The sequence below is a fragment of the Eleutherodactylus coqui genome, chromosome 2 (assembly GCF_035609145.1).
Source record: "Eleutherodactylus coqui strain aEleCoq1 chromosome 2, aEleCoq1.hap1, whole genome shotgun sequence".
Taxonomy (NCBI): Eukaryota; Metazoa; Chordata; class Amphibia; order Anura; family Eleutherodactylidae; genus Eleutherodactylus; species Eleutherodactylus coqui.
In genome coordinates, this window is record NC_089838.1 from 234,628,406 (window position 1) to 234,652,727 (window position 24,322).

The 24,322-nt window shown below is 45.5% G+C and overlaps 1 protein-coding gene across 2 annotated transcripts in view; it reads right to left on the reverse strand.

The window, feature by feature from the left end:
* The window catches only part of COPS2 (COP9 signalosome subunit 2), a 41,820-nt gene extending 24,946 nt beyond the window's left edge, over positions 1 to 16,874 (reverse strand). For both annotated transcript variants that reach the window (XM_066592623.1, XM_066592622.1), the window contains exons 1-3: positions 16,717 to 16,874; positions 8,486 to 8,599; positions 3,506 to 3,583 (exon numbers count right to left, since the gene is read on the reverse strand). In XM_066592623.1, the coding sequence (XP_066448720.1) occupies positions 3,506 to 3,583; positions 8,486 to 8,599; positions 16,717 to 16,770 (246 nt within the window). In that variant the 5' untranslated portion in view covers positions 16,771 to 16,874. The remainder of the gene's footprint in view (positions 1 to 3,505; positions 3,584 to 8,485; positions 8,600 to 16,716) is intronic.
* Positions 16,875 to 24,322: the final 7,448 nt, after the last annotated feature.

Sequence of the window (24,322 nt, forward strand, 5' to 3'; positions counted from 1 at the left end):
TGCCCAAAAGAAAATCTGTGTTGTCCATAGCAACCAATCACAGCTTTTATTTTACCTCAGCATTATAAAGAAATAGCCAATCACAGAGCAGCTGTCATTCTACCTAAGCCATGTAAGAAACGAAAGCTGAGCTCTAGCAACCAATCACAGAGCAGCTTTCATTTTACCTCCGCAGTATAAGAAATCGCAACCAATCACAGCTTTTATTTTACCTCAGCATTATAAAGAAATAGCCAATCACAGAGCAGCTGCCATTCTACCTAAGCCATGTAAGAAACGAAAGCTGAGCTCTAGCAACCAATCACAGAGCAGCTTTTATTTTATCTCCACAGTATAAGAAATGAAAGCTGAGCTGTGATTGATTGCTACTGGCTACAAGGGGCGGAGCCAAAACGCTGATGCTTCCGAGACCAGCCGAAGGGAGAAGATCCATCTGCGCAAGCACGTCTAAAAAAGCAAGAAGACACCGAAGTTAGACGGCACCATGGCGACAGGGACGCCAGCAACGGAGCAGGTAAGTGAATAACTTCTGTATGGCTCATATTTAATGCACGATGTACATTACAAAGTGCATTAATATGGCCATACAGAAGTGTATACCCCCACTTGCTGCCGCGAGACAACCCCTTTAACATCTACACACAAAATTTTAATTATTACATTTCTTATTCGGGCAAAATGAGAGCTTTTTACTCAAAAGGCTGTATTCTGGATGTGATTGGATAGATTATATTATTGATGCCATTTATTAACCCATTTATTCTTGTAAGGTATGAACCCCTCACAGCAAGTATTTACCAGGTTTTTAAACACTTCCCATTTATTGTCTGTGCTCTTATTTTTGAAAACATTGTTCCAGTCAAAAAGATTAAAGACATCTCTAAGCGAGATTGACAGAACCCTTTCACCAGCTGCATTATATACGCCATGCCATTCTCATACAGCTACATAGTTCCCGGGTGGAAACATTTGGAGCTTTTTTGTTTTTTCTTTTCAAGAAATCTTAACCCCCATTTTCCAATGTGTAGGTGTATATATATCTATATCTCCCAACTTTTATTGGGCCTCACGGTCTTTACACTAGCTAGAGACCTCTTAGAGCCTAGCTTAATTATGCTCACCCTGTACTAAGACATGAACAAATCATCTGTTTGAAGAACTGCTATGAGCACTGGATGTATTTATAGGTAAAAGGTAAGTCCCCTGGTGCAAGCACAGAGTCATGACTGACTCCTCAGGTGACATCACAACATGACATTTTCTCGGGGTGGTTTGCCATTGCCTTCTTTTCACCCCCTATCAAGCTGGGTACTCATTTTACCAACCTCAGAAGGGCGGAAGGCTGATTCAACCTTGAGCCGGCTAACTGAGCCATGCGGGGATTGAACTCGCAACCTTCAGGTCGTGAGCAAGAGCTTAGGCCTGCATTTCTGCTGCCATAACTTTCTGCACCACACGAGGCTCTCTTGACGTATTTCTACAGCATTATAATTATGGCACATACACCACCACTTACAAATGTAAATTTGAGAACAGCTACAATGTACTTTAATCCAAAAAGTTGGAGGAAAAGTTTAATATTCAAGAACTTATTTATGTCAATCAATAATAAGTAGCAATAAAAGACACGTGTTGTTAATAATACTCTATTATTTCTAGGATTACTAGAAAGTGTATGAATTGTAATGTAATGAATGGGTTCTGGTAACATGAGGTAAGTCACTTGCCAAATGATTTTGGTTTTCCTTCTTTCTGCAGCCAACAATAGATAAAGCATACTGCAAAACTGCTTCTTTTACTCTGTACGCTTGTCTAGGAACAATGACATCCTCTATGGGCTGATTTGTGTTTCCGACTTTCTCTTAAGATGCTGTAAGCATTTCCCCTAATGTCTGGGAATGGAGGCTGTACTCATCGTCACCCGCTAGAGACTAACCATCTATGACATTTCTCTGTCAACTGACTCCCACACATCCTGCAGTGCCGACTATAAAACAACACCAGCAAGGAAGCGTCTTCAACCTGGGAAGGTTCTCCATATATAAAAGGAAGCAAACAACTACGACATTGGAAAAAAAAAATTGACCAAAACACATTTAACAGCTATACTTAGATATAGTTAATGGCGCGGGTGACAGGTGAGTTGCGGCGGGGAGCAGGGGGGAGCGAGGTGGAGAGAGATCTCCCCTCCGTTCCTCCCCGCCGGACCCCGAATCTTTAGAGACAAGCGGGGAGATACTCGGCTAAGGCACTACTCGCTCAAGTAATGTGCCTTAGCGAGTATACTCGCTCATCTCTAATTAAAATGTCAAAAAAAAACAAAACAATTTTAGTTCACAAGTTGCTTACTACTTTATTTAAAAACCCTGGCATGTCTGACAACTTAGGTAGCTTATAAACTACACAAGAAAAAGCCCATTAAAATCATTGCTAGACATTTCACAGTTATTAGGTTGTGTAGGACCCTTGAAAAACTAAATGTTTTTCATTCCTACACTCCTTTTCATACAATCTATAGCTCAAGGGCACGCCGACAGTGTCATGTAAAGAAGGATTTAAGGGATTACAAATATACCCGCTGCAAATCTTAGACAGCGGCTTCAAAAAGATCTGACATGACTGCACTGAAGTACTTGGTCTCGCAGAGTGTTAAGTATTCCTCTAGTTCTGAACAACAGCGGGGGTTATACCAGCGTCTGGGAAAGGTAAAGTTGCCTGCAGCCTAAACAGACGACAGGGTGTAGAAAAGTAATGACAGGAAGCCGTAATAATAAACTTCTCAATATACTTATCCCATCACCAAATCACAAGCCACCCCAATAAATCACTCTGAAGCCCCCCGTGACAGGTCATTAGACGATGTGTCATTACACCACCTGATGAACAGATCCATAGGAGGGGATCAAAGCATTAGTTTGTAATACAAGTATACTGAGAAATGTAATTTTCATATTTCAGGCTGCCTGACATCAATTTTATTTGCTGACAATCTAGGGTAGATATCAGCGATATCGTTGAAAGATAGTGGAAACAAAGATGTGATTGACTCACAGCAAAATCACTGTCGCCCGTGTGAAAGAGGCTTTACGGCATGCCTAGGTGAGTATTCCCCAAGTGATAACTGATCGCCACACTAGATTCTTTTTAATGAGGGAATGGTCTTCATGAGACAACCCCTTTAAGATTAACGATATTTGTCTGAAGAATGCCACATCATTAAATAGGCAAAATCAGGATCAAAATCTGCCAGTTTGAGCATTCTCTTAACATTTGCTTTTTTTCTGTATTATGATGGATCATTCCTGAAAGAACGGATATTCGAACGCCTAGAATTTCAAGGAAACGGTTTGTGTGTTAACTAATTGTCCATGTTTTTTTTTTTTTTTTTTAATCATTGACAAAGAAATAATCGCCGTATAAAACTCTATAGATTCAAACCACCAATATCGCCAGAACCCATTCATCAGGACGTTTAAATGCTGAAATGCTGGTGTAAAATCTTTACCAGTTTGAAGTTTATTTTGATCATCTGTTTCAATGCTTTGAACCCCCATTCTCCTTTTTCACCTTCCAGTTCCAAAACCTAAAAACACAAACAAGAATATGCAGTTTAGAATACACAAGTTTAATGGAATAGTGCAAAAAAGGTAATTTAGTTTTGGTCTTCCAAGATACAAAACACTTGTAACCGACACGATTTTCAACCACACATCAGATGTGCTCAGAAAAGCAGACTGAAACGGTTATTGGATCAACAGAGGTTCTAAAATGACAACACACCATCCAAACAAAACATTACAATACATATGATATGCACAGTATTAACGGTATAATAATCTTCATTTGTATAGCGCCAATTTATTGCGCAGCGCTTTCGAGGCACAGGGGGAACACAAACAATACGAAAATAGAAAACTTGGAAACAAAAAAAGAAAAAAAAAAAGACACTATCATCATTACAATATTTTTAATAAACATACATGACGAGGGCATGAACTCCTCTGGAGGAGTGAGGATACGTGTATCCTCTTCTTCAGCTCCACACAGGGGCCACTAGCCAGCACCTTAGATAAAAAGGCACCCTCAGCATGGGCAACAGGAGGAGGAAGGCAGCTACACGTAACATAATTTTTCATACACTTGGGGATTCCCATTCCACCTACATGTCCGCCATTAGGGCCGCTTCCACTTTCTTTGGAACCCGGGGACCTCTCTATTTTCCCCTTAGACCAAGGCTTTACGACAACGATCCATGACTGGCTTTCCCTCCTTACGTCACCACCTGAGGGAGCACCCCCACATCTGCAGAGAATGGGCCCATGATGTGGAGGAGACAAGACTGGAAGGAGACAGAACCAAGGACTACTCAAGCTCCCCGTCAGCTTGCAGCTTTCCTCCTGATCATTTAAAGAACTTTCAGAGACCCTTGTTCCACACTTCAGAACATTCAAGGCAAATTACTCCCCCACAGGTTCTTTGGCACATGCAGCGCACATCTACAAAGACCCTTTCTTTAGGTTTGCATAACTGTCTTAGCACTTATTTCAGGCGACCGCCTGGCCGTATGGCAGTTCGCTCATCACATCTCAACTTCCAGGGCCAAGGCTGACACATTTCTGCATATAAAGGTGTTGAGAGCTCCAGTAGGTCTGCTATCCACTAAGGGTAAGAATCAGACCCTACTGCTAATGTAGGGGCATGCTCAGGACAAGAGAGTTCAACCACTCTACTCAGTTGTGGTTTCACTGGACTTTAGCTGGCATTATTTAGAGGAGGGGTATAGAAAATGCAAATACTGTTTGCTATGCTAGCTATGTGACGGGGAATGGGATTCTCTGGGTCTTAGACAACATTACCCTTGCCCATTTGGATCTGAGCCTTATCTGTTAAAACTAAATGCCTTACGATTCTGAATAACAGTTTACTAATGGCATTCGGAAGTACAGGGAAGCTTCTTTACTGCAAAGCCCAAAACCAAATTAGGGATTCCACGTCCTTAGTATTGCGATGCAGATTTAGTTTCTTATTTCCGGACTTGCTTTTTTCTCGATTTTCTACTTTAACCTCATCTAACCTCTCTTTTCCAGGGGGAAACTGCCTCTTACTGCACTTGCAGTAACCCTCTCCTATTGCTCCTCTCCTCTGCAGCCTTTTCCTATCGCAAATGGAACCTCTCAAATTCCTTTCACTTAATATACGTGGACTTAACAGTCCCCAAAAACAATCCAAAGTCCTATATCACATGTACAAACAGGTGGTTCAGGTACTCTTACTTCAGAAGACACATTTTAAAGTGGGAGACACAGGGCTATTGGGCCTTTATTCAATGAACCAATCGATCAACAAAGCTGCTTATCGCTAATTGGTATGCCCCTAATCAGCGCCAGGTTGCAGCAGTCACTCCTTTCTATATACATTGGTGAAGTTTGCTGAAGAGGCGCTTGTCAGAGGGGAGATTAACCTTACTTCAAATCCCAGTATTGACGCCTCAGTAGGCCGAGGCACCGTCCCAACTACACAATTACGATCCCTCAAATATCTGCTACACGCTCTCCAACAAGTAGACATATGGCAAGTTCTGCAACCTCAAGATAAAGCCTTTACTTTCTATTCACACCCGTATAATTCATATAGCTGCATCGATCATTTCCTGCTTGGCCATCATGCATTATCTTGGCATCCCTGGCCTCTATCAGGGTTATGGTATGGTTGGATCATGCTCTGATATTTTTGAGCTTTTCTCTACTAGATCACATTAGATCGACAGCGGTCAAGGCGGTTAAATGTTAATATCCTAAAAGACAATATACAATGTGTAGCCAAAATAAAGCATATTGATCTTTTCATGATGACTAGATAGCACGTCCGCAATCGGTGGCGCTGAGGTGTGTTCTAAGGGGCATTTTAAATTAAACATGGTACGAGGCTTAAGAAAGAAAGGGCACTTCAAATGTCCCATCTCCTCCAAAATATCCATGTACTAGAGGCCACATACAGACTCTTTTTACAACTACATTAGTAGACTTAGTCAGGGCCAGGAAAAACAAAATTTAAGCTAGATCAAAAAGAGCTTCATCTTTGAGATCAACAGAAGGGCTTTTACTACGAATATTCTAACAAAGCGGGAAGCACCATGGGCTGCACACACTTCTATTACTCACAATAAGAGTTCAGTGGTTGCAACACTCATACCTCTTCAGAATTCCTCCAGATATTCCAGAATTACTACTCCCAACTATGTGATCTTAGAGGACTTTATGAAGATATGAATCTTTCTACTTTACTAGAGCGCATCGCTGGTTACATTGAAGAGACGGCGCTACCCACACTAGACAACTCCAGGGAGGTTTTGGGGGATGGATATCACAGAGGAGACAATTGAATCCACCCAACAGGGAAAAGTTCAGGGCCTGATGGCTTTACACCTGCTTTCTATAAACTATTTCAGCAGCAACTTACCCCTTAGGGCGCCTGCACACAAGCGGAAATTCCGCGGTGGGATTTCTGCCACTGGAAGCCTGCATAGGATTGCGTTAACAAACGCAATCCTATGCAGACGACCACGGTTTGGCCGCGCGAAATCTCGCACAGCAAACAAACTGCGGCACATTCTATTTCTATGCGGGGCTCTCAGAGCCCCGCACAGAAACATCACTCACCCGCCGCCAGCTCCGGTCTGCGCATGTGCCGGCTGCCCAGCAAGCCAGCACATCAAACAGCCGGAGCTGCGGGCGAGCACGCGCTGGTCCCTGCAGGCGCTCGGGTCAGGTCCCGCGGCGAGAATCCTCACCACCAGATCCGACCCGCCCGTCTGCAGGCGGCCTTAATTAGATAGGGTCTTCTCTGCAGTCTCTCCTGAGTCCCCCTTTATGCGACAAAATCTAGTGGCGCACATTAGTGTTCCGCCTAAACCAGGCAAAGATCTAACAGTTTCTACCAATTACAGAGCAATATCACTGATAAATGTTGATATAAAACTTTTCTGCAAAACATTGGCTAATAGACTATCCCCCTACCTCCCTTCCATTATACACAGAACACGGAGGGTTTATTAAAGGCAGGGAGGCCAAGGACAACATCTTAAAAACTCTGCCAACAACATCCAGGGCACAGAACAGGTCTGAGCTATAGATGAGCGAGCACGCTCGGATACAGCAGTTACTCGAGCGAGCATCAGTAACTGCTGTATCCGAGCGTGCTCGCTCATCTCTAGTCTGAACCTTTATGTCTGTCGCCTGTGGATGTAGAAAAAGCTTTTGGACAGGCTGCACTGGGAAAATAAGACTGTCCCCAAAATGTCTTGCTAGAGTCCTTGCCCCTTGTACATGCCCTACAGGTGAATAAAGTGTTGTCTTCTCCCATACTCCTAAGAAATGGCACTAAACAGGGTTACCCCCTGCTTTATGTGGTAGAAATGGAGCACCTTGTGGTGGTGATCAGGAACACCCCTAATATTCAAGGTATACAAGTAGGAAGGGTGGGGAATCACTATAAGGCAGCCTTCTACACCAACGATCTTTTACTGTATATTTTCCCTATCCCTCTTCTCCCTTCCATTCCTCCCTTTTGTTCCCCCCCCCCCCCCTCCCTACTTTTTTATCTCTTCTACAGCTTCTGGAAGATATTACCTCTGTTGTCTACTTTACTGCCAAGAACTGTGATATATTACCACCTCATTAGGTAAATAGTTACACAGGGCCTTGCTCCCTAAATCTGACAATTTAATCATGTAAAATCATTAAAAAGGAGCTGTATACGTTGTTCAACCCTTGTTTGTAAGGGTTATGCCTTCTTCTTTCTACCTGTTCACTTGGTCCTGCGAGACCTTTATTGATATTTTGTATTGTAGATCTGCAAAACGTTAAAGGGGTTCTGACATGAAGAAAAAAAAATTGTACTCACCTTGCCTGGCCTGGCCCGATCGCCAGGCATGTCCCCTCCAGCCGGCATCATCTTCTGTGCCTTTAAAGCAGAGCAGGAGCGGTCAAAAAGACCGCTTCCTGGCTCTGCTCCGTCCGTCAGGCACTTCCGAGGTCAACGGACGGACCGCTCACAGCAAGCACGTCACAAGCAGTGCTTGCTGTGGGCGGCCCGTCCGTCCGGCTGAACTCCGGAGTGCTGCGCATGCGCAGTGGAGACGCAGCCCGTCCTGACTCCTGTCAGAGGGCACCTCTCTACTGCGCATGCGCGCGATCCCGGAGCGGCGCGGCTGCTGGAGGAAGAAGACTGCCTGCCGGGAGCTGACCCCCCGATGTCAACAACAACAGAAGACAAGGTAAGTGTTATATTTTTATGCTTTAGCAGCCATTAAACCATGGGTTCCCTGGGTCCATTAGGCACACCAGGGGACAATGGCTGCTAAAGCATAAAAAAATTATTCATGTCAGAACCCCTTTAATAAAACTGATTAAACATAGAAGGCCATACCAATAGCACTGAACCTGTGGTATCCCACTGTACAGAATAAAGTCAGATCTCCGCTCACCTTCTGGAAGCTGCTGAGTGCTGCTTTTGGATCATCTTCCTTCAGAGCTTTGGAGTTGTAGTACTGATTTTCCAAATCCACATTAGGTTCAGAGTTGCTGTCCTCCGAATATTCCTGTGCGGACAATAGCAGAAACAATTTCTAAATAAAGATGTAGCAGGGCAGATTTCTCGATATAGTCATAGGATGCATCTACCGATGGGGCAGCAATAATAGTGACACATTGATCACTTCTGTGGTCACAATTTGCAATAGAGTTCTTGCACATTTGGCTTCTTGAATCCCTCCAACCCCAAACTAAGTTACCTATTCCAACGCCATATCTACATTATACATGCAGAAACAAAGTGGCACCATAGTTGTGATGGAACGCTGCCCCGCTTTGATTTTTGATTCAATAACTGGGACATTACTGATCCCCAGTAACTGTGAAGAGAAAAAAAAAAGGTTTAGTAGAGCGTTAGGCCGGCTTCACACGACCGGATTCCTACTGCGGAATGTGCGCTGAGCACAGAGGATCCGCAGCAAACCACACACATTGAAAGGTATGTACTTTTGCTTTTTCCCTCATACTTGCAGAGACAAATTGCAGCATGCTCTATTTTGCTGCTATTTTCCGCGTGGACGACCTCCATTGAAATCGACCAGCAGCCCATGGGCAAATTAACATTGCGTGTGGGCCGCGGGTACCTGCATCATTGCCTAGCGCTGTGGACCGCGGGTACCTGCATCATTGCCTAGCGCTGATGTGGGAAATACAAATATTTCAGGAAAAAAATAAATAAAGTGTACTGCGTATGATTGGCGTCGAGCGCCCGCGGTCATTCACAATACAGATTTTGTAGGTACGCGAGGGTCACATCGGAATACCGCCGCGGGATTCGGCTCGGCTGCCTGCAGCCAGCAGAACAGAATGTTATTGTTCTCAATCAGAGAAGCAAAAGGTCATACGTACACGATTATTTTGTTTCACTTGAGGTACCTTTTACATGGGGTGATTATTGCCTGAATCATCGTTGAAAACAGAAAGTTTAGGCGATAGTTGTCCCATGTACAGGCGGCTGACAACAGGCCATGTGCAAGAAATCAAGTCATCTATCAGAGTAAAAAAACAGCGACTTCTGCCTGTGTAAACAGCCGGTGGTTCATCTATGGATGGAAGAGATCTCCGGCGCGCTCCACCGCTATTCCCTGAATGACTATTACTCCTGTATGAGAGCGCAGGGACGGCTGCCGGGTGCTTATATGCCCGACACTCGCCCCCTGTAAGGGCACCTTTCCTGAGAACAATGACATTCAGTAATGGCGATTTACAGTTTCTCCACATTGCTTCAATCGGACATGGAGGTTGTTTTCTGTATAAATTAGAAGATACAATGTGGCATGCTATAGTGCCCGTCCCACCGTGGAGAAGCCATCTAGCTAGCAAGCTAGAATTCAGCGATCAGCGACTCGTGCACGAAAGCTGCACAACGTCCCTGCATTTAGACAGAACGAGAATCTCTCGTGTCTAAATCAGCCTTAAAACATGGTTTGCTGGGGCGAATGTCGCTATGTGTAAAAGTACTCCAAGTCACACTACTACATGTGAACACAACATGACTGGGGCTTTTCGGTCGCACATTGCACGCAAACATTTCCTGCATAGACTTCAAGTCGATTGTGACTCACTTTAGTCTTGTTAGCAACTTGACAGCAAGTCCCAGCAACACAAACTGCACGTTTTATAGTCGTACGACCATATTGGCTGTGTAACCGCAGTCAAAAACCTTGGACAAATACACTGTGTAGCTCTAGCTGCATAAGCAATTTGATTGCACAACCCCAAGATCAGAAGGCCGTATTACAACATGCCAAGTAATGGGACGTAGGACGTGACATAATGGTACATGGCCGCTGGGAAAGAGCCAAGCCTGCTGGATTTATGGCTGCAGATGACAAGCAGTTTCCAGTATAGTGATCGGTGTAAAGTCAAACAAACAACACATTTTTTGGCTGTGACATTTGTACAACCTCTTTAATCAACTTATACTCCAATTGTAAACAATCGATAACTTATCCCTAGAATGGTCTATCAGTGAGGGTCCATGACCAGAGATCCCCACTGATCAGCTGTTCACCGTCCAGAGTGGATTTCTGCAGAAAGCAGATAGCTCTGTACATTGTGCAGTGGCCTGGGTTGGAACTGCAGGCTGACTCCTATTAAATGGGACACAGCCTGCAGTACCATCCTGAGCCACTGTGCAATGAAGGGAGCTGTCCGATTCCTGCAGCAAAATAGCTAGATGTGGGACAACCTTTTTATAGGATAGAAACTGAGAGGCAGAAGAGTAAACAGGTTGTCAATGGGGAGATCACCCATAAGGAGAGTAGGCATTTGTGAAATTTTTGATCTGCCCCAGTCTACAGTATGCTATTATTACTAAGTGGAAGCATCTAAGAGTAACAACATCTCAGTCACAATGTGGTAGACCACGCAATCACAGGATTGCCTAACCTCTAGTGTGCCACTAACTAAGGGATCCAAACTGAATCTAGACCTAGCACCAGCAGAGGAGCATCAGGAGCTTCCGGAAATGGATTTCCATGGTCAACCAGCAGCAAACCAGCCCAAGATCACCAGGACTAGTTATATATCGCGGTTCACAATCCTACAGTCTGAGTTAAGAAGATGCCTGGAGAGTGCTACCACCCAGAATGACTGGGGGGATGTTTGGTGGAGGATGGATAACGGTACAGAGACTTTTCCAGGGTTTGGGCTAAGCCCCTTATTGTCCTGACCTCAACCCCATCAAGCACCCTGGGGATGTCCAGGAACACAGACCGCAAGCAGGACCTTCTCATCAACGCCAACGCCTGACCTCACAAATAATCTTTTGGATCAACAGTCACAAACTTCCATAGACACAATCCAAATTCTTGTGGAAATCTTTCCCAGAAAAGGTTGTGGCTGTAAAAAGGGGCCTCGCTCCATATTAACCCCTATGGCTTTGGAATGTGGTCACCAAGAAACTCCTACGGGTGTCATAGTCAGGTGGCCACTTGCTTTGGGCCCTATGGAGATATCACAATGGAGCAACATTAAAAGTTATAACTTCAAAATTGACAAGTCTGTAGCAGAATGTTCTTTTACAAGAAGAATGATCCAATAACAACTCCTCACATCCCCAATATATGTAGAACTGATCCAAAGAAAGCAGTCTTGTGAAAAGTGATGTATGAAGAGATGACATTAGGTTTCTCGCACAGACCAAAACTATTCTTACAAGATTAAACACGCCACGGATCTTGAGATATGTCACTTCAAAAATAAAGCTACATTTCTAGAGACAAGTCTTATTTAAAGACACATTTAACTGCGGAAGCAGAACGCCACCACATAAAGTACCCGTGGCTTTTGGACGTCTGATGACACATAAAAAAACTGGGCACAGTATGCCAACTTAATGTGACACCCTGGCTATCTAATGCAATAGTAAAAGTTTAATACGGATCTCCTAGACGAACATTTACAGCTTGTTCCAATGGCTACTGGTGAACCGAGTGCAAAGGTGTTATATCATGGCACTAAATAATCATCTTAAGCTGGCTAGACACTTTCTATAGCAATCTGTCCAGAGATGTTCCTTGACATCTCCATAAACATTGCTAACCGGGAGGGGGATAAGTTACTACAGACGGCACTGGTGGCATTTACATCTCCGAAAAACAAAGGATCAGACAGGTTAATCCGTCAGCACCCACCATCTGTATACTCGTATATCCGTCCTAATCAGCAACGCACTACGCAGTCCAGTGGCCAGGCTTGGTATTGCAGGCAAAGTTTACACTCAAGTGAATGGGAACTTTGCAATACCAAACCAGGTCACTGTGGTAGGAATGGAGCCATCTGCTTCCTGCAGAAGTCTGCACAGTTTATAAGTGGCGAACAGCTGGTCAACGGGGGTCTGTAGCGAGACCCCTGCCGATCTACTATTGATGGCCTATACTTACCATACCTGCCTAGAAGCCAAGATTATAAGCAGAAATTACCCCACTTCAGCTAGGTCATGTATAACAATTCCCCTTGAGAAGGCGTTTGTGCTGGGAATGGTCAGGGGAAGTAGGAGGAAAGAGTGCCCAGGAACTGGCTGGCATGATACTGTCAAAACGGGCACCAACATGAGCCTGAAGGAACTCTGGGAAGCAGTAATCAATAGGTCTGCATGGAGGAGAACGACTAAAAATCCATCTCGATTGAATGGAGAATTGAGTTGAAATTCGTGTACTTGTGACACTATTGATAAATGTCCCCTTACAAGTCACCCAGAGAGAAGACATGCTAGGGATACAGGGGTGGAGGACGTGCTGCAACAAAGCAGAGTGATGCCCCACTTACATGGGACGAACTGTCGGGCAAACCATGCCCAACACGTGTCCCAGTGATGCCCACTGCTGTGCTGTTACATGGGAGCAGGTATCACTGGCATCGCTCACAGCGCTGCCAGCATGGAGGCAGGGCGGTCCGGAGAGCGTTCTCCCCCCAGCCCCTCCGTTCAGGGTAAGCAGGCAGTCGTTCAGAAGTGACTGCTGTTTACACAATCCTCGTTCAGTCGCTGCATGCGTTTACAAGGAATGATTAGCAGACAAATTCACACGGAACAAGGAACTCTGAACGATGATTGTCCCATGTACGTGCGCCTTAATCTCGTCAAACCTTCAGCCAATTTTAGAGGATTGTCTGAAGACCTAAAGTGTACTGGGGCGACCCAACAACTGCTGTTTGCGGAGTTCACCAAGGCCAATCCTATGTTCTGCTGGCAGAGGTGCCCAGCTGCAGCTTCTTCCTGCACATGGACTTTCTAATGCCCTTTACAGGAAAGCCGCCAGGACAATAAGGCCACATGCACACGGGCGGATCATTGCTGCAGAATCCAGAGCGGGCGCCCGCCTCCGGGTTCTGCAGCAATAACCCTCCATAGCATGCTATGGTAAAATCATTCTTCCTGCACACGAGCGGGAACCAATTGCGGCTTCCGCTTGCAGATGAAAAATTGCAGCATGCTCCATTTTACTGCGCTTCCTGCATGGACGGCTTCCATTGAGGTCAATGGAAGCCGTTCGACCCGCGGCCCGTCCACAGCGGGGGAAGCAGGAGTTTGAAAAAAATCTGCACTGTGCATATCCGACGGCGAGCCGTGCGGACCATCTGCAGTACAGAAAAAGAAAAGAGCGTACGTGTGGACGCCGCTGCCGCCACGGTCGGATGCCGCTGCAGGCTCCTGCATGCAAAATCCAACCTGCCCGTGGGCAAGAGGCCTGAATCCCTTTATCCTAGAGCAGTTTGCACATGCAGACTAGTTTGCCGCCGCAGGGAATATACCTGCTAGCCACATTTTGAAAAGGGTTGTTTCCGACTTCATACAACGCAATTTACTCTAAATATCAAACTGCAGAAATAAATCCATAAAAGGGTTGTGCAGGATGTTGGGTCAGTTTTTCTATGCCTGCAGGATAGGTTGTCAACAGACGATCAGCGGGAGTCTGCTGATGGGGATCCCTGCTGATCAGCTGATTTCCAATACCATTAGCGAGGGAAGCAGACAGCACTGTCTGTAGTGCAATGGCCCAAGTTGGTACTGCAGGCACAACTCCTACTGAATTCAATGGGAGCTGTGCCTGCAGTACCAAACCAGGCCACTGCAATGTTATCAGCGCTGTCTGCTTCCAGTGCTGACCACACTGACAGGTATCAGCTCATCGACAGGGATCTTGAGTAGCAGTTCTCTGGTAATCCTCTATGACCCTTTTAGGCGAGCTGATTCTCGTTTGAACGAGCGAGTGAGGTCACTGCTAACACGTGCGGCCCGTTTAGACCGGCAGATCATCGCTGAGAATTATTCAGTGTTCCACATTGCTATAACCGCTGAGCGGGGAGTGTTGAACCACAATGATAAGTGACCGCGCCAACGATCATTTGTGGTCACTTTTGCTTGTTTGAACGATTTTGTGAAGGATAATCGTTCCGTCTAAAAGCATTATCCTGAGGACAGGTCATCACTAGGCACAGGCTCAGAGTCCCAGACAAGCCATTTAAAGGGATCGTCCAGAAGTGGGGTAATGCTTTAGGATAAACCATGAGCCTATACTTCCCCACCTTCACGAGGCCAGTCATGTGACATCTATACACATGAGCGCTGCTGGCAGTCCTCGGCACTGCTACTGCTAAGGATAAGGACTGGTAGTCTCCTGCGGTATTCGTGTATCTTGACGCCACCGAAGTAGTGGTGAAGTCAAGATACAAGCAGTTTGACAGGGGTTGACGCCCCTTGTTTCTGATTGGCTCTCATCCGTCCTCAGCCTCACAGCTGCAGGCAGTCCTCGGTGCTGCTACTGCTAAGGACAAGGACTGGTACTCTCCTGTGGTACTTGACGCCACTGGAAGTAGTGGTGAAGTCAAGATACAAGCAGTTTGACAGGGGGTGGACGCACCTTGTTTCTGATTGGCTCTCACTCGTCCTCAGCCTCACAGGTCCTCCCAGCAGAAGCACAGCGGTCTCCGGCTCTCTATTTCCCCCTGTGCTGAGGCGCAGCATCGGGCTCCCAGCAGCGCAGACGAGGGTCACGGGTCTGCACCTGTCTCCACCATTGATGGCGTGGCAGGAGCGCAGAACAACCGGTGGCCTTCTTGGCCCGTCTCCCCCATCCTGGGCCGTGGCGTCGACCAACCAGCAGTGGTGGAAACTTTGAGCCCTCTCCGGCTCCATCCCCCAGCCTGAGGCTGACAGCTGCATTCGAGGCCAATGAGGTGAGAGTGGGGAGTTATGGCACTGCACCGCTGAGATGGAATCACTGGTCGGCCAGGAGCGGTGCGTGGCAGCAGCGTGGGGGGGATGGGGGGGGGGGAAGAGTCTCCTAAGCTCAGCAGTTTGTGGCCATGCAGAAGTGGTCAGCGCTGCAGAGCGGCTGGCAGGCAGACTGGTAGCACATGGCTGCGGTGAGCGTGCAGGAGCAGCCAGCGGGGGACAGCGATGGTGCGGGGGACGCAGTTTAATAAAGCAAGCACTTTGGCAACACCGGGGACCAAATAGCCTATATATCCCCGGCTACAGGAATCCCATCCCAGCCAATAGGAATAAACAGGCTGCTGCTAGGACCTACATCAAGACAGCCAATCGGGAGCTGGGGGTGTGAGAGGGGTGTGTTCCCTGTCATACCCTAGCTTCTGGTGGCGTCAAGATACAATAATACCGTCTCCTGCTTCCATGTGATCGTGCGCGGAAATCACAAGCGGCAGCGATGTGAGATTACTTCTCAAGAAAAAGCATCGCTGGCGCTCAAATAAAATTGCACGAGCAAATATGTGAAATTGCAGCGGCGATATCGCGATCCCCCTTGTGAAGGAGCCTTTAGGGCGCTTTTTACACGGAACGCTTACCATTTAGATTCCTGCGATCCAACAAAAATCTGAGCGCTCATCGTTCAGTGTAAACGCACGCCGCGACTGAGCGGCAAACGAGAAAACGGAACGTGTCAACAAGCAGTCTTCACTTATGAATGGCCGCCTGCTTACGGTCAGTGGCGGATAGGAAGGTTCCCCAGCCGCTCCACATCCATTCACTGCGCCATGCTCATGGCGGTGTAAAAGCACAGTAAGGACTATTGCTGGGAGCACCCACTCCCGACAGATAGTCCCAGGTAAAGCACCCCGAGTCGTAATCTTCTGGCTGGGTCCCCCCTACTGATTGTGGGGGAGTTAGCGCCCCCTAGTCCAGCCCAGGTGACATCCCCACCGCTGACAGCGGCTTCCCACTACAATACTGCTTGAGAAGTACTGCAAGGTTTGTGAAAGCCGCCAAACCTGCACTGGCTGCTTCCAGAGAACAACAGCCGTGCTGTAACAGGTGCAAAGGGGCAGACTGCCGGCCTTCGGGCATGTTAGTGGGTACGGCAGAGCAGCGGCCTGTCGGCGGGTGACTGCGAGGCCTACGGGACCCCGCTGCACACAGGCGGGGCAGACGGAACTCCCGGCCCGCCATCTATATCCAGTCCTCCGGGTGACCGGTACATCCCGGCGCCCCTTATACCGCCGGGCCAGCGGGGAGCGCCGCACTGAGACGGGCAGAGGAAGCTCCCCGTCCCGCCAACAGAGTTACCGTTTAGTCGAACAGCAGCTTAATGCGGAAGGCGGTCGGCCGCCCGGGCCGCACTGACGACACCGATCACATCGCCCACCGCCGCTGAAAACTTACCAGGTCGTAATCCTCCTCATCATCGCACATGAAGTCATCCTCCATGTCAGACATCTTGGCCGGGGAACTGGAGCCAATGGCCTCCCAGGATTCTTTGCGTTTGCCGGAATTATTTCCCTAACCGGAACTAATCGTTCTCTGCTCACTGTTTACAAGGGAAGATCATAAGTGGCGCACGCAGGCAGAGCGGAAGTTGGGCTGGAAGAGAGGGGGGCGGTAACTTAGCAACCAGTATAGTACTGGCGAGGTGATACTTGTAGTTGTCACAGACGGAAAGTAAAAAATATATGTACACAAAAGTGATAATTTATTCCTTTGGTCTTCATAGGTTCCTACATACGATACAGAATAACAACCAAACTTGGTGCACGTACTCTCCATGATCCAACATAATTATATATATATATATATATTACAGATTGTGAAGCATGTTCCAGGGGGGAACAGATGAGTGCCCTGGTGGGTCCTGAGCAGGAGTGAGACCCCAACCCACCTGTACTACATACAGCTGGATGAGATGCTATCTGCACATCTAATAAACTGGGTATTATATTTATATGGATGCATGCATTGGCTAAGACGACATCCAGGCGCACCGACAGAGCTGCCAGTCTTCTTTCTTGATGTTGCCCCCTGTTGCCAAATATCTTGAAGCGTTTCACTGCCTTCCGCAGCCTGGCCTAAGGGCAGGCGCACAGGAGTGTAATTTCTTTGCGTATTACTCGCACAATATGCGGTGAATAAGATTAATGAAAGTACATTGACCGTCACTGACCCACTCTTGCTAGTGTTTTTTTTTAAAATTGCGTGTAGTACATGCGTAAAATTTTTTATTGTGTATTCTGCATGATAAACCCTATTGTTCTCCATGGGCACGTAATAAACGCTGTAATATCCAATTACAATGCGTATGTGCGTTTATATGCAGCGTCGCTACGCAACATCAGGACATTGAAAAAAGTCAGACTGCGCGTTACAACGTGCATGAGATACACTGTCATGTGCAGTGCAAAATGACTGCCCTATGCAGGAATATGCCTGCACACCGCCGGCTCACACAGCGGTAAACACACATACTCATGTGCGCCGGCCTGTAGTGAGAATATATTACTGCCTCCCAGAGCTGAGGGGGCCGCTAGTCCGAGGCAAGAGCCAGGCAGCAAACTGAGGACCCCAAGACAGAAACAATCTGAAGCACAACTCAGGCAGCAGCTACTACTAAGAAAATGGATGCATCTGTGATTTTTTGAGGCAGGTGGTACTTGAACAGGTTCTTATGACTGTAACTATAATTTACAGCTCACAGTAAATGCTTGGAATGAGTGCCTATCAGCATCTGGTTTATAGACATAGTATAATCTTTATCTTTGTGGTGGTTTCCAATGTATCTGGATAAAATGTTGGTTGTCCAATCAAGCATAGGAAACTTGGAGGTATTGGTCTGCTTGACTTTGAAACTTATAAAAATGTAGTTCATCTCAACTGAATAATTGACCTAACTCACGCTTCAAAAGACAAATTATGGGTTGATCTAGAACTACAGTCTTTAAAGACCAAATTGCAACACCCTTAGGCCTCATGTCCACGGGGAAAATCAGGCCCGCTACGGATTCTCCATGGAGAATCCGTAGCGGGTCCCTCCTGCCCCGCGGACATGAGGCATAAAAATAAGAATAAACTTACCTCTCGCCCGCTCCGGATCCTTCCTTCGCCACGGCGTCATCTTCTCTGCGTCGCGGCCGGACCTTCTTTCTTCGGCCCGGCGGATGCGCAGGATGACTTCGGTGACGTGCCCCGCACATGCGCCGGCCCGAAGAAAAAAGATCCAGAGAAGATGAAGCCGCGGCGAAGGGAAGAACCGAAGCGGGTGAGTAAATTCCTATTTTGGTCTCCCGTGGATCCGGACGGCTTCCATAGGCTTCAATAGAAGCCGGCGGGAGCCGTCCCCACGGGAAACCCGCACGAAAATGGAGCATGGTCCAGATTTTTTCATGCTCCATTTTTTTTTTAAATCACTTTTATTGACCATCTGTGGGTATTTATCTACCCGTGGGTGGTCAATGCATCCCTACGGGATGCGGATCCGCGGGCAGGAGAAGAGTTAAAATCCGCTGCGGATTTTAATTCTTCTTTTGCCCGTGGACATGAGGCCTTACAATAAACCCAACCTTAAAGAGACCAGAAACCCAATAACAACCCTGTCACTTAAAATCTGGCAGAAATTCAAAAACAAATTAGAGTTAATTCCAAATATTAGCAGATATACACCCTTTTAAGCCTATTACCTAACAAATTTTAAACTCATAAAAAATACTCTATCGAGCATCCCCAATATTTCCTCCATTTGTTCTCTGGAGTTATATGAAAATAATATATTTCTTTCCCAAACTATGCTTAAAAATAAACTAGGAATCCCCTATCTTAGCGACAAAGACTTTCATATTATTAAGGACTCAATCTCCTTATCCCAGGCAGATACAGTAAAACTTCTACTAACGTTGGTAATCTGTCCGAAAGCAATCAGATTTCCCTGAGACCATTGCTACTCGAGGTAATTATTTCCATGGGTATCAATGTAAATACAATTAATTCATTCTAGATATTCCAAAAAACGCACCAAACCACATTTAATAGTGAATAAATATGGTATTTAATACCCGAAACAATAATAAATGAATATAAAAGACTACTGTGGAATAAATGAACATTTAACATGTTATTGAACATGTTACTGTGTGTTATCTGCGGTGTTACATAGGACTGCAGGTCGTATCTACTACATCATCTGTCCTCAGCGTTATCACTGTGCTCTCTGTGCTATGACATAGGACTGCAGGTGACATCATTATCTGTCCTCAGCATTATCACTGTGTTCTCTGTGCTGTTACATAGGACTACAGGTCACATCTACTACATCATCTGTCCTCATCATTATCACTGTGTTCTCTGTGCTGTTACATAGGACTGCAGGTGACATCATTATCTGTCCTCAGCGTTATCGCTGTGTTCTCTGTGGTGTTACAAAGGACTGTAGGTGATATCTGCTGTACTACAGTACATTATCTGTCCTCAGGGTTATCACTGTGTTTTCTGTGCTGTTACATAGGGCTGCAGGTGACATCTGCTATACTACAGTATATCATCTGTCCTCAGTGTTATCACTGTGTTCTCTGTGCTGTTACATAGAACTGCAGGTGATATCTGTTGTACTATAGTACATCATCTGTCCTTAGCGTTATCACTGTGTTCTCTGTGCTGTTACATAGGACTGCAGGTGACATCTGCTGTACTACAGTACGTCATCTGTCCTCAGTGTTATCACTGTGTTCTCTGTGCTGTTACATAGGACTGCAGGTGACATCATTATCTGCCCTCAGTGTTATCACTGTGTTCTCTGTGCTGTTACATAGGACTGCAAGTGACATCCTTATCTGTCTTCAGTGTTATCACTGTGTTCTCTGTGCTGTTACATTGGATTGCAATTGTACAGTACTGTACTGTACTAGTGTATTACCTGTCGCCGATAATGGAGAAGGGTGGGTTGCATAAGCAGCAGGAGAAGGAGGAGATGCCGAGAAGGAGATCATGTGGGTTCAGCAGCAAGGTCACGTGTGCGGGCACACACCGGTGTTATTAGAGGCAACCAATGTTACTAGAGAAAATTTTAGCTAAAAAAACAGCCTTACTCGAAATCAGCCTTAGTAAATGTCAAAGCTAGTAGAGGTTTTACAGTATACTAAATACTAACATTGATTGCAATACGAGAGAAGGACCTATTGTTTACACTATCCCTCATGGATGTTGGAACAGTTATTGTGAGAGGGACCTTGGAGGTAGTGGGGGGGAGAAAGTAGATATGTTTTATGTGGGATTTATAGTGTAAAATGTTCAATAAAAACATTTAATACAAAAAAAATACTAACCATGACTTTTTCATAAATGAATGTGGAAGAATTATTGCACTAAGAGGAAGATATCTAGGATTTACCAAACCCTTCTGTATAACAAGGAAATACCCTCCTATATATCTAGTTGTGGCAAGACAAAAAGAGAAAAACTCCTCAGCGCTCACACCAATGTAATGCATACAGGTATAGGTGAAAACGGATGAAACTTACTCGGTGGAGGCGCCTATAGCCCAGGCGCCTCCCAATCCAGGATTAGCTTGTCGCACGGGGATGAAAGCCAGCAGCAGCAGAGATGTTTTCACAACTTTTATTACGTGCAATCAAGGTACACAACGCGTTTCGGCCTGGAGGCCTTTTTCAAGTGTACAAACTATAATAAAATATACAATTTTATAGGGATTACCTGAGACATGACATGTGCTGTAGCGAATCCCGTTTGTATGAAGGGGAGGATCGGGGGAGTGGACGAGGGAGGAGAAAGCGCCAAATCTGGTGTGATACTCCTTACGGGGAATCCCTAGTGACGTCAGTAACACGTGTGCGCCCGCATCACTGCGGGCGCACCGTTAACTGGAATGAAGCGACCTCAAGGGGAGTGGCCGTCGGCTGGCAACCACCCACCTGTCAAATGTGCCCGCATCACTGCCGGCGCACCAGCGACCTCCATGGGAGTGGCCGCCAGCCGGTAGCCACCCACCTGTCGAGTGTATGATCCCGTGACATGGTCACGTGTACCGGGTAATCCCGGATGACGTACAGGTCACGTGCATGGTCTACGTCACAACAAGTACTCAGTATGTACGTGTCGGATGCCCACAGAAGGGGCGGCTACCGTTCAGCACCCGCCCAGCTGTCATCCGACATGCAGCAACTCAACCCACCTGCGTGGGGGATCCTCATCCACACGCCGCTTGTGGTACATATGACTTGTAGGAAATCTATCTTTATCCTTATCGTTATCATAAGTGACATTTAAAACTAATTGATAGCTTGATGTTATAATGCACTGTGTGTTATATCATATTGTTTATCTGATGTCTATTCATATGGTGTATATGTCACATGCATACATAATAAAAGGTGCTTCTAAGGGGATCACAGTATATGGGATGACTACATATATATTCTATTGTCTTCGTAGTGTGTATGGTTATGTTACTGTTTTTATCAAAAAAATATATAATAAATAATAAAATAGTCCACTCATTACGGTAAATACCTTACGTTGTCGTCTTAATCAACATAGATCAAACATAAAAAACAGCTATCTCAAACATAGCGTATCAAAACATTTCTTCACACACCACTCATCAGACCCTACTCAACTTAAAATAACTCCAGTTGAACAAATAACAAAGGGGGAATTTTCCAAATTAAAAACAAAAGAAATGTTTTATATTTTTCATTTTAATACGCTTATACCGCACGGCCTGAATGAGACTTTGGAGAAATTTTAATATGATCATGCACTAAATTATAACTAATTTTATACAAATAGTCCAATTTTAATCAACATTATATTTTAATTGTCTTAAAAAAATTTAATCTTTTTTTCTTTCTTTTTCTCTCTATTTATATATATATATATACATATATATATATATTTTTTAAACAAGGACATATGGTCCTCCCCCTTTTTTTTACCAATATATGATCTAATTCAAATTTCTTGAAGGTATGTATTTATAGGATGTGATGTATTATTAAGAGTGAACTATACTAATGAGTGGACTATTTTATTATTTATTATATATTTTTTTGATAAAAACAGTAACATAACCATACACACTACGAAGACAATAGAATATATATGTAGTCATCCCATATACTGTGATCCCCTTAGAAGCACCTTTTATTATGTATGCATGTGACATATACACCATATGAATAGACATCAGATAAACAATATGATATAACACACAGTGCATTATAACATCAAGCTATCAATTAGTTTTAAATGTCACTTATGATAACGATAAGGATAAAGATAGATTTCCTACAAGTCATATGTACCACAAGCGGCGTGTGGATGAGGATCCCCCACGCAGGTGGGTTGAGTTGCTGCATGTCGGATGACAGCTGGGCGGGTGCTGAACGGTAGCCGCCCCTTCTGTGGGCATCCGACACGTACATACTGAGTACTTGTTGTGACGTAGACCATGCACGTGACCTGTACGTCATCCGGGATTACCCGGTACACGTGACCATGTCACGGGATCATACACTCGACAGGTGGGTGGCTACCGGCTGGCGGCCACTCCCATGGAGGTCGCTGGTGCGCCGGCAGTGATGCGGGCACATTTGACAGGTGGGTGGTTGCCAGCCGACGGCCACTCCCCTTGAGGTCGCTTCATTCCAGTTAACGGTGCGCCCGCAGTGATGCGGGCGCACACGTGTTACTGACGTCACTAGGGATTCCCCGTAAGGAGTATCACACCAGATTTGGCGCTTTCTCCTCCCTCGTCCACTCCCCCGATCCTCCCCTTCATACAAACGGGATTCGCTACAGCACATGTCATGTCTCAGGTAATCCCTATAAAATTGTATATTTTATTATAGTTTGTACACTTGAAAAAGGCCTCCAGGCCGAAACGCGTTGTGTACCTTGATTGCACGTAATAAAAGTTGTGAAAACATCTCTGCTGCTGCTGGCTTTCATCCCCGTGCGACAAGCTAATCCTGGATTGGGAGGCGCCTGGGCTATAGGCGCCTCCACCGAGTAAGTTTCATCCGTTTTCACCTATACCTGTATGCATTACATTGGTGTGAGCGCTGAGGAGTTTTTCTCTTTTTGTCTTGCCATTTTATTGTCTCCTTCACTCTGTGAATGGAGTATCCTCTGGCTGCCGTTTCATCAGTGATATGAGATTTCTTTGGAGCACCTATACATTCCTGGCTATATCTGAGAAGATTGACCTCCTACTATAGAATATTCCGCAGGACCACCACAGTGTTGACATCTCCGCAGTGAGCGCTCTTCCATACACATTCTATATATCTAGTTGTGAGAGAGATTTAGACACATCATTCTCTCCAGAGGAAGTGGTAACAAATCTTACAAAGCTCACACTAAAGTTTAATATCCACGCGCTTTCAGGAACTGAACTATAAGATCATATCAAGATAGTACAAACTCCCCAACTTCTCAACAAAATAGATCTTAACTTTTCTTCACTCTGCTGGCGGTGTCATAAAACAAAAGGCACATATATACATATATGGTTCTCCTGCCTATTACTTCAACCCTTTTGGTATGACTTGCATACCAGGATTAATTCTATTTTAGGAACCAAATTCACAATCACCCCAAAACTACTTCTTTTAAATCTGAATCCAACTATCGGCAATATTGGAAAGATAAACTTGCTCCCATTCCTTATAAACACTACCAAAGTACTAATTCCCAGACACTGGAAAGATACAGATCCCCCGTCATGCCAGAGTGGTACAGTGAGCTAAATACCATGAGCAGCTATGAAAAACTAGATGCATCTGAGGGAAGAATCCTGATAGATATCTGGAGACTTGGAGTAAATGGCTATGCTACAAAAACAGACAGAATTATTTAATAGCAACACATAAGCTCCCTAGCGACGTATCATTCTCCCGCTTGTAAGGAGAATGGGGAGGGGAAGAAGAAGAGGAAGGAAAGAAGAAAAAAAAAGTTTGTTTTGCTACCTGACTACATACAGCAGTGA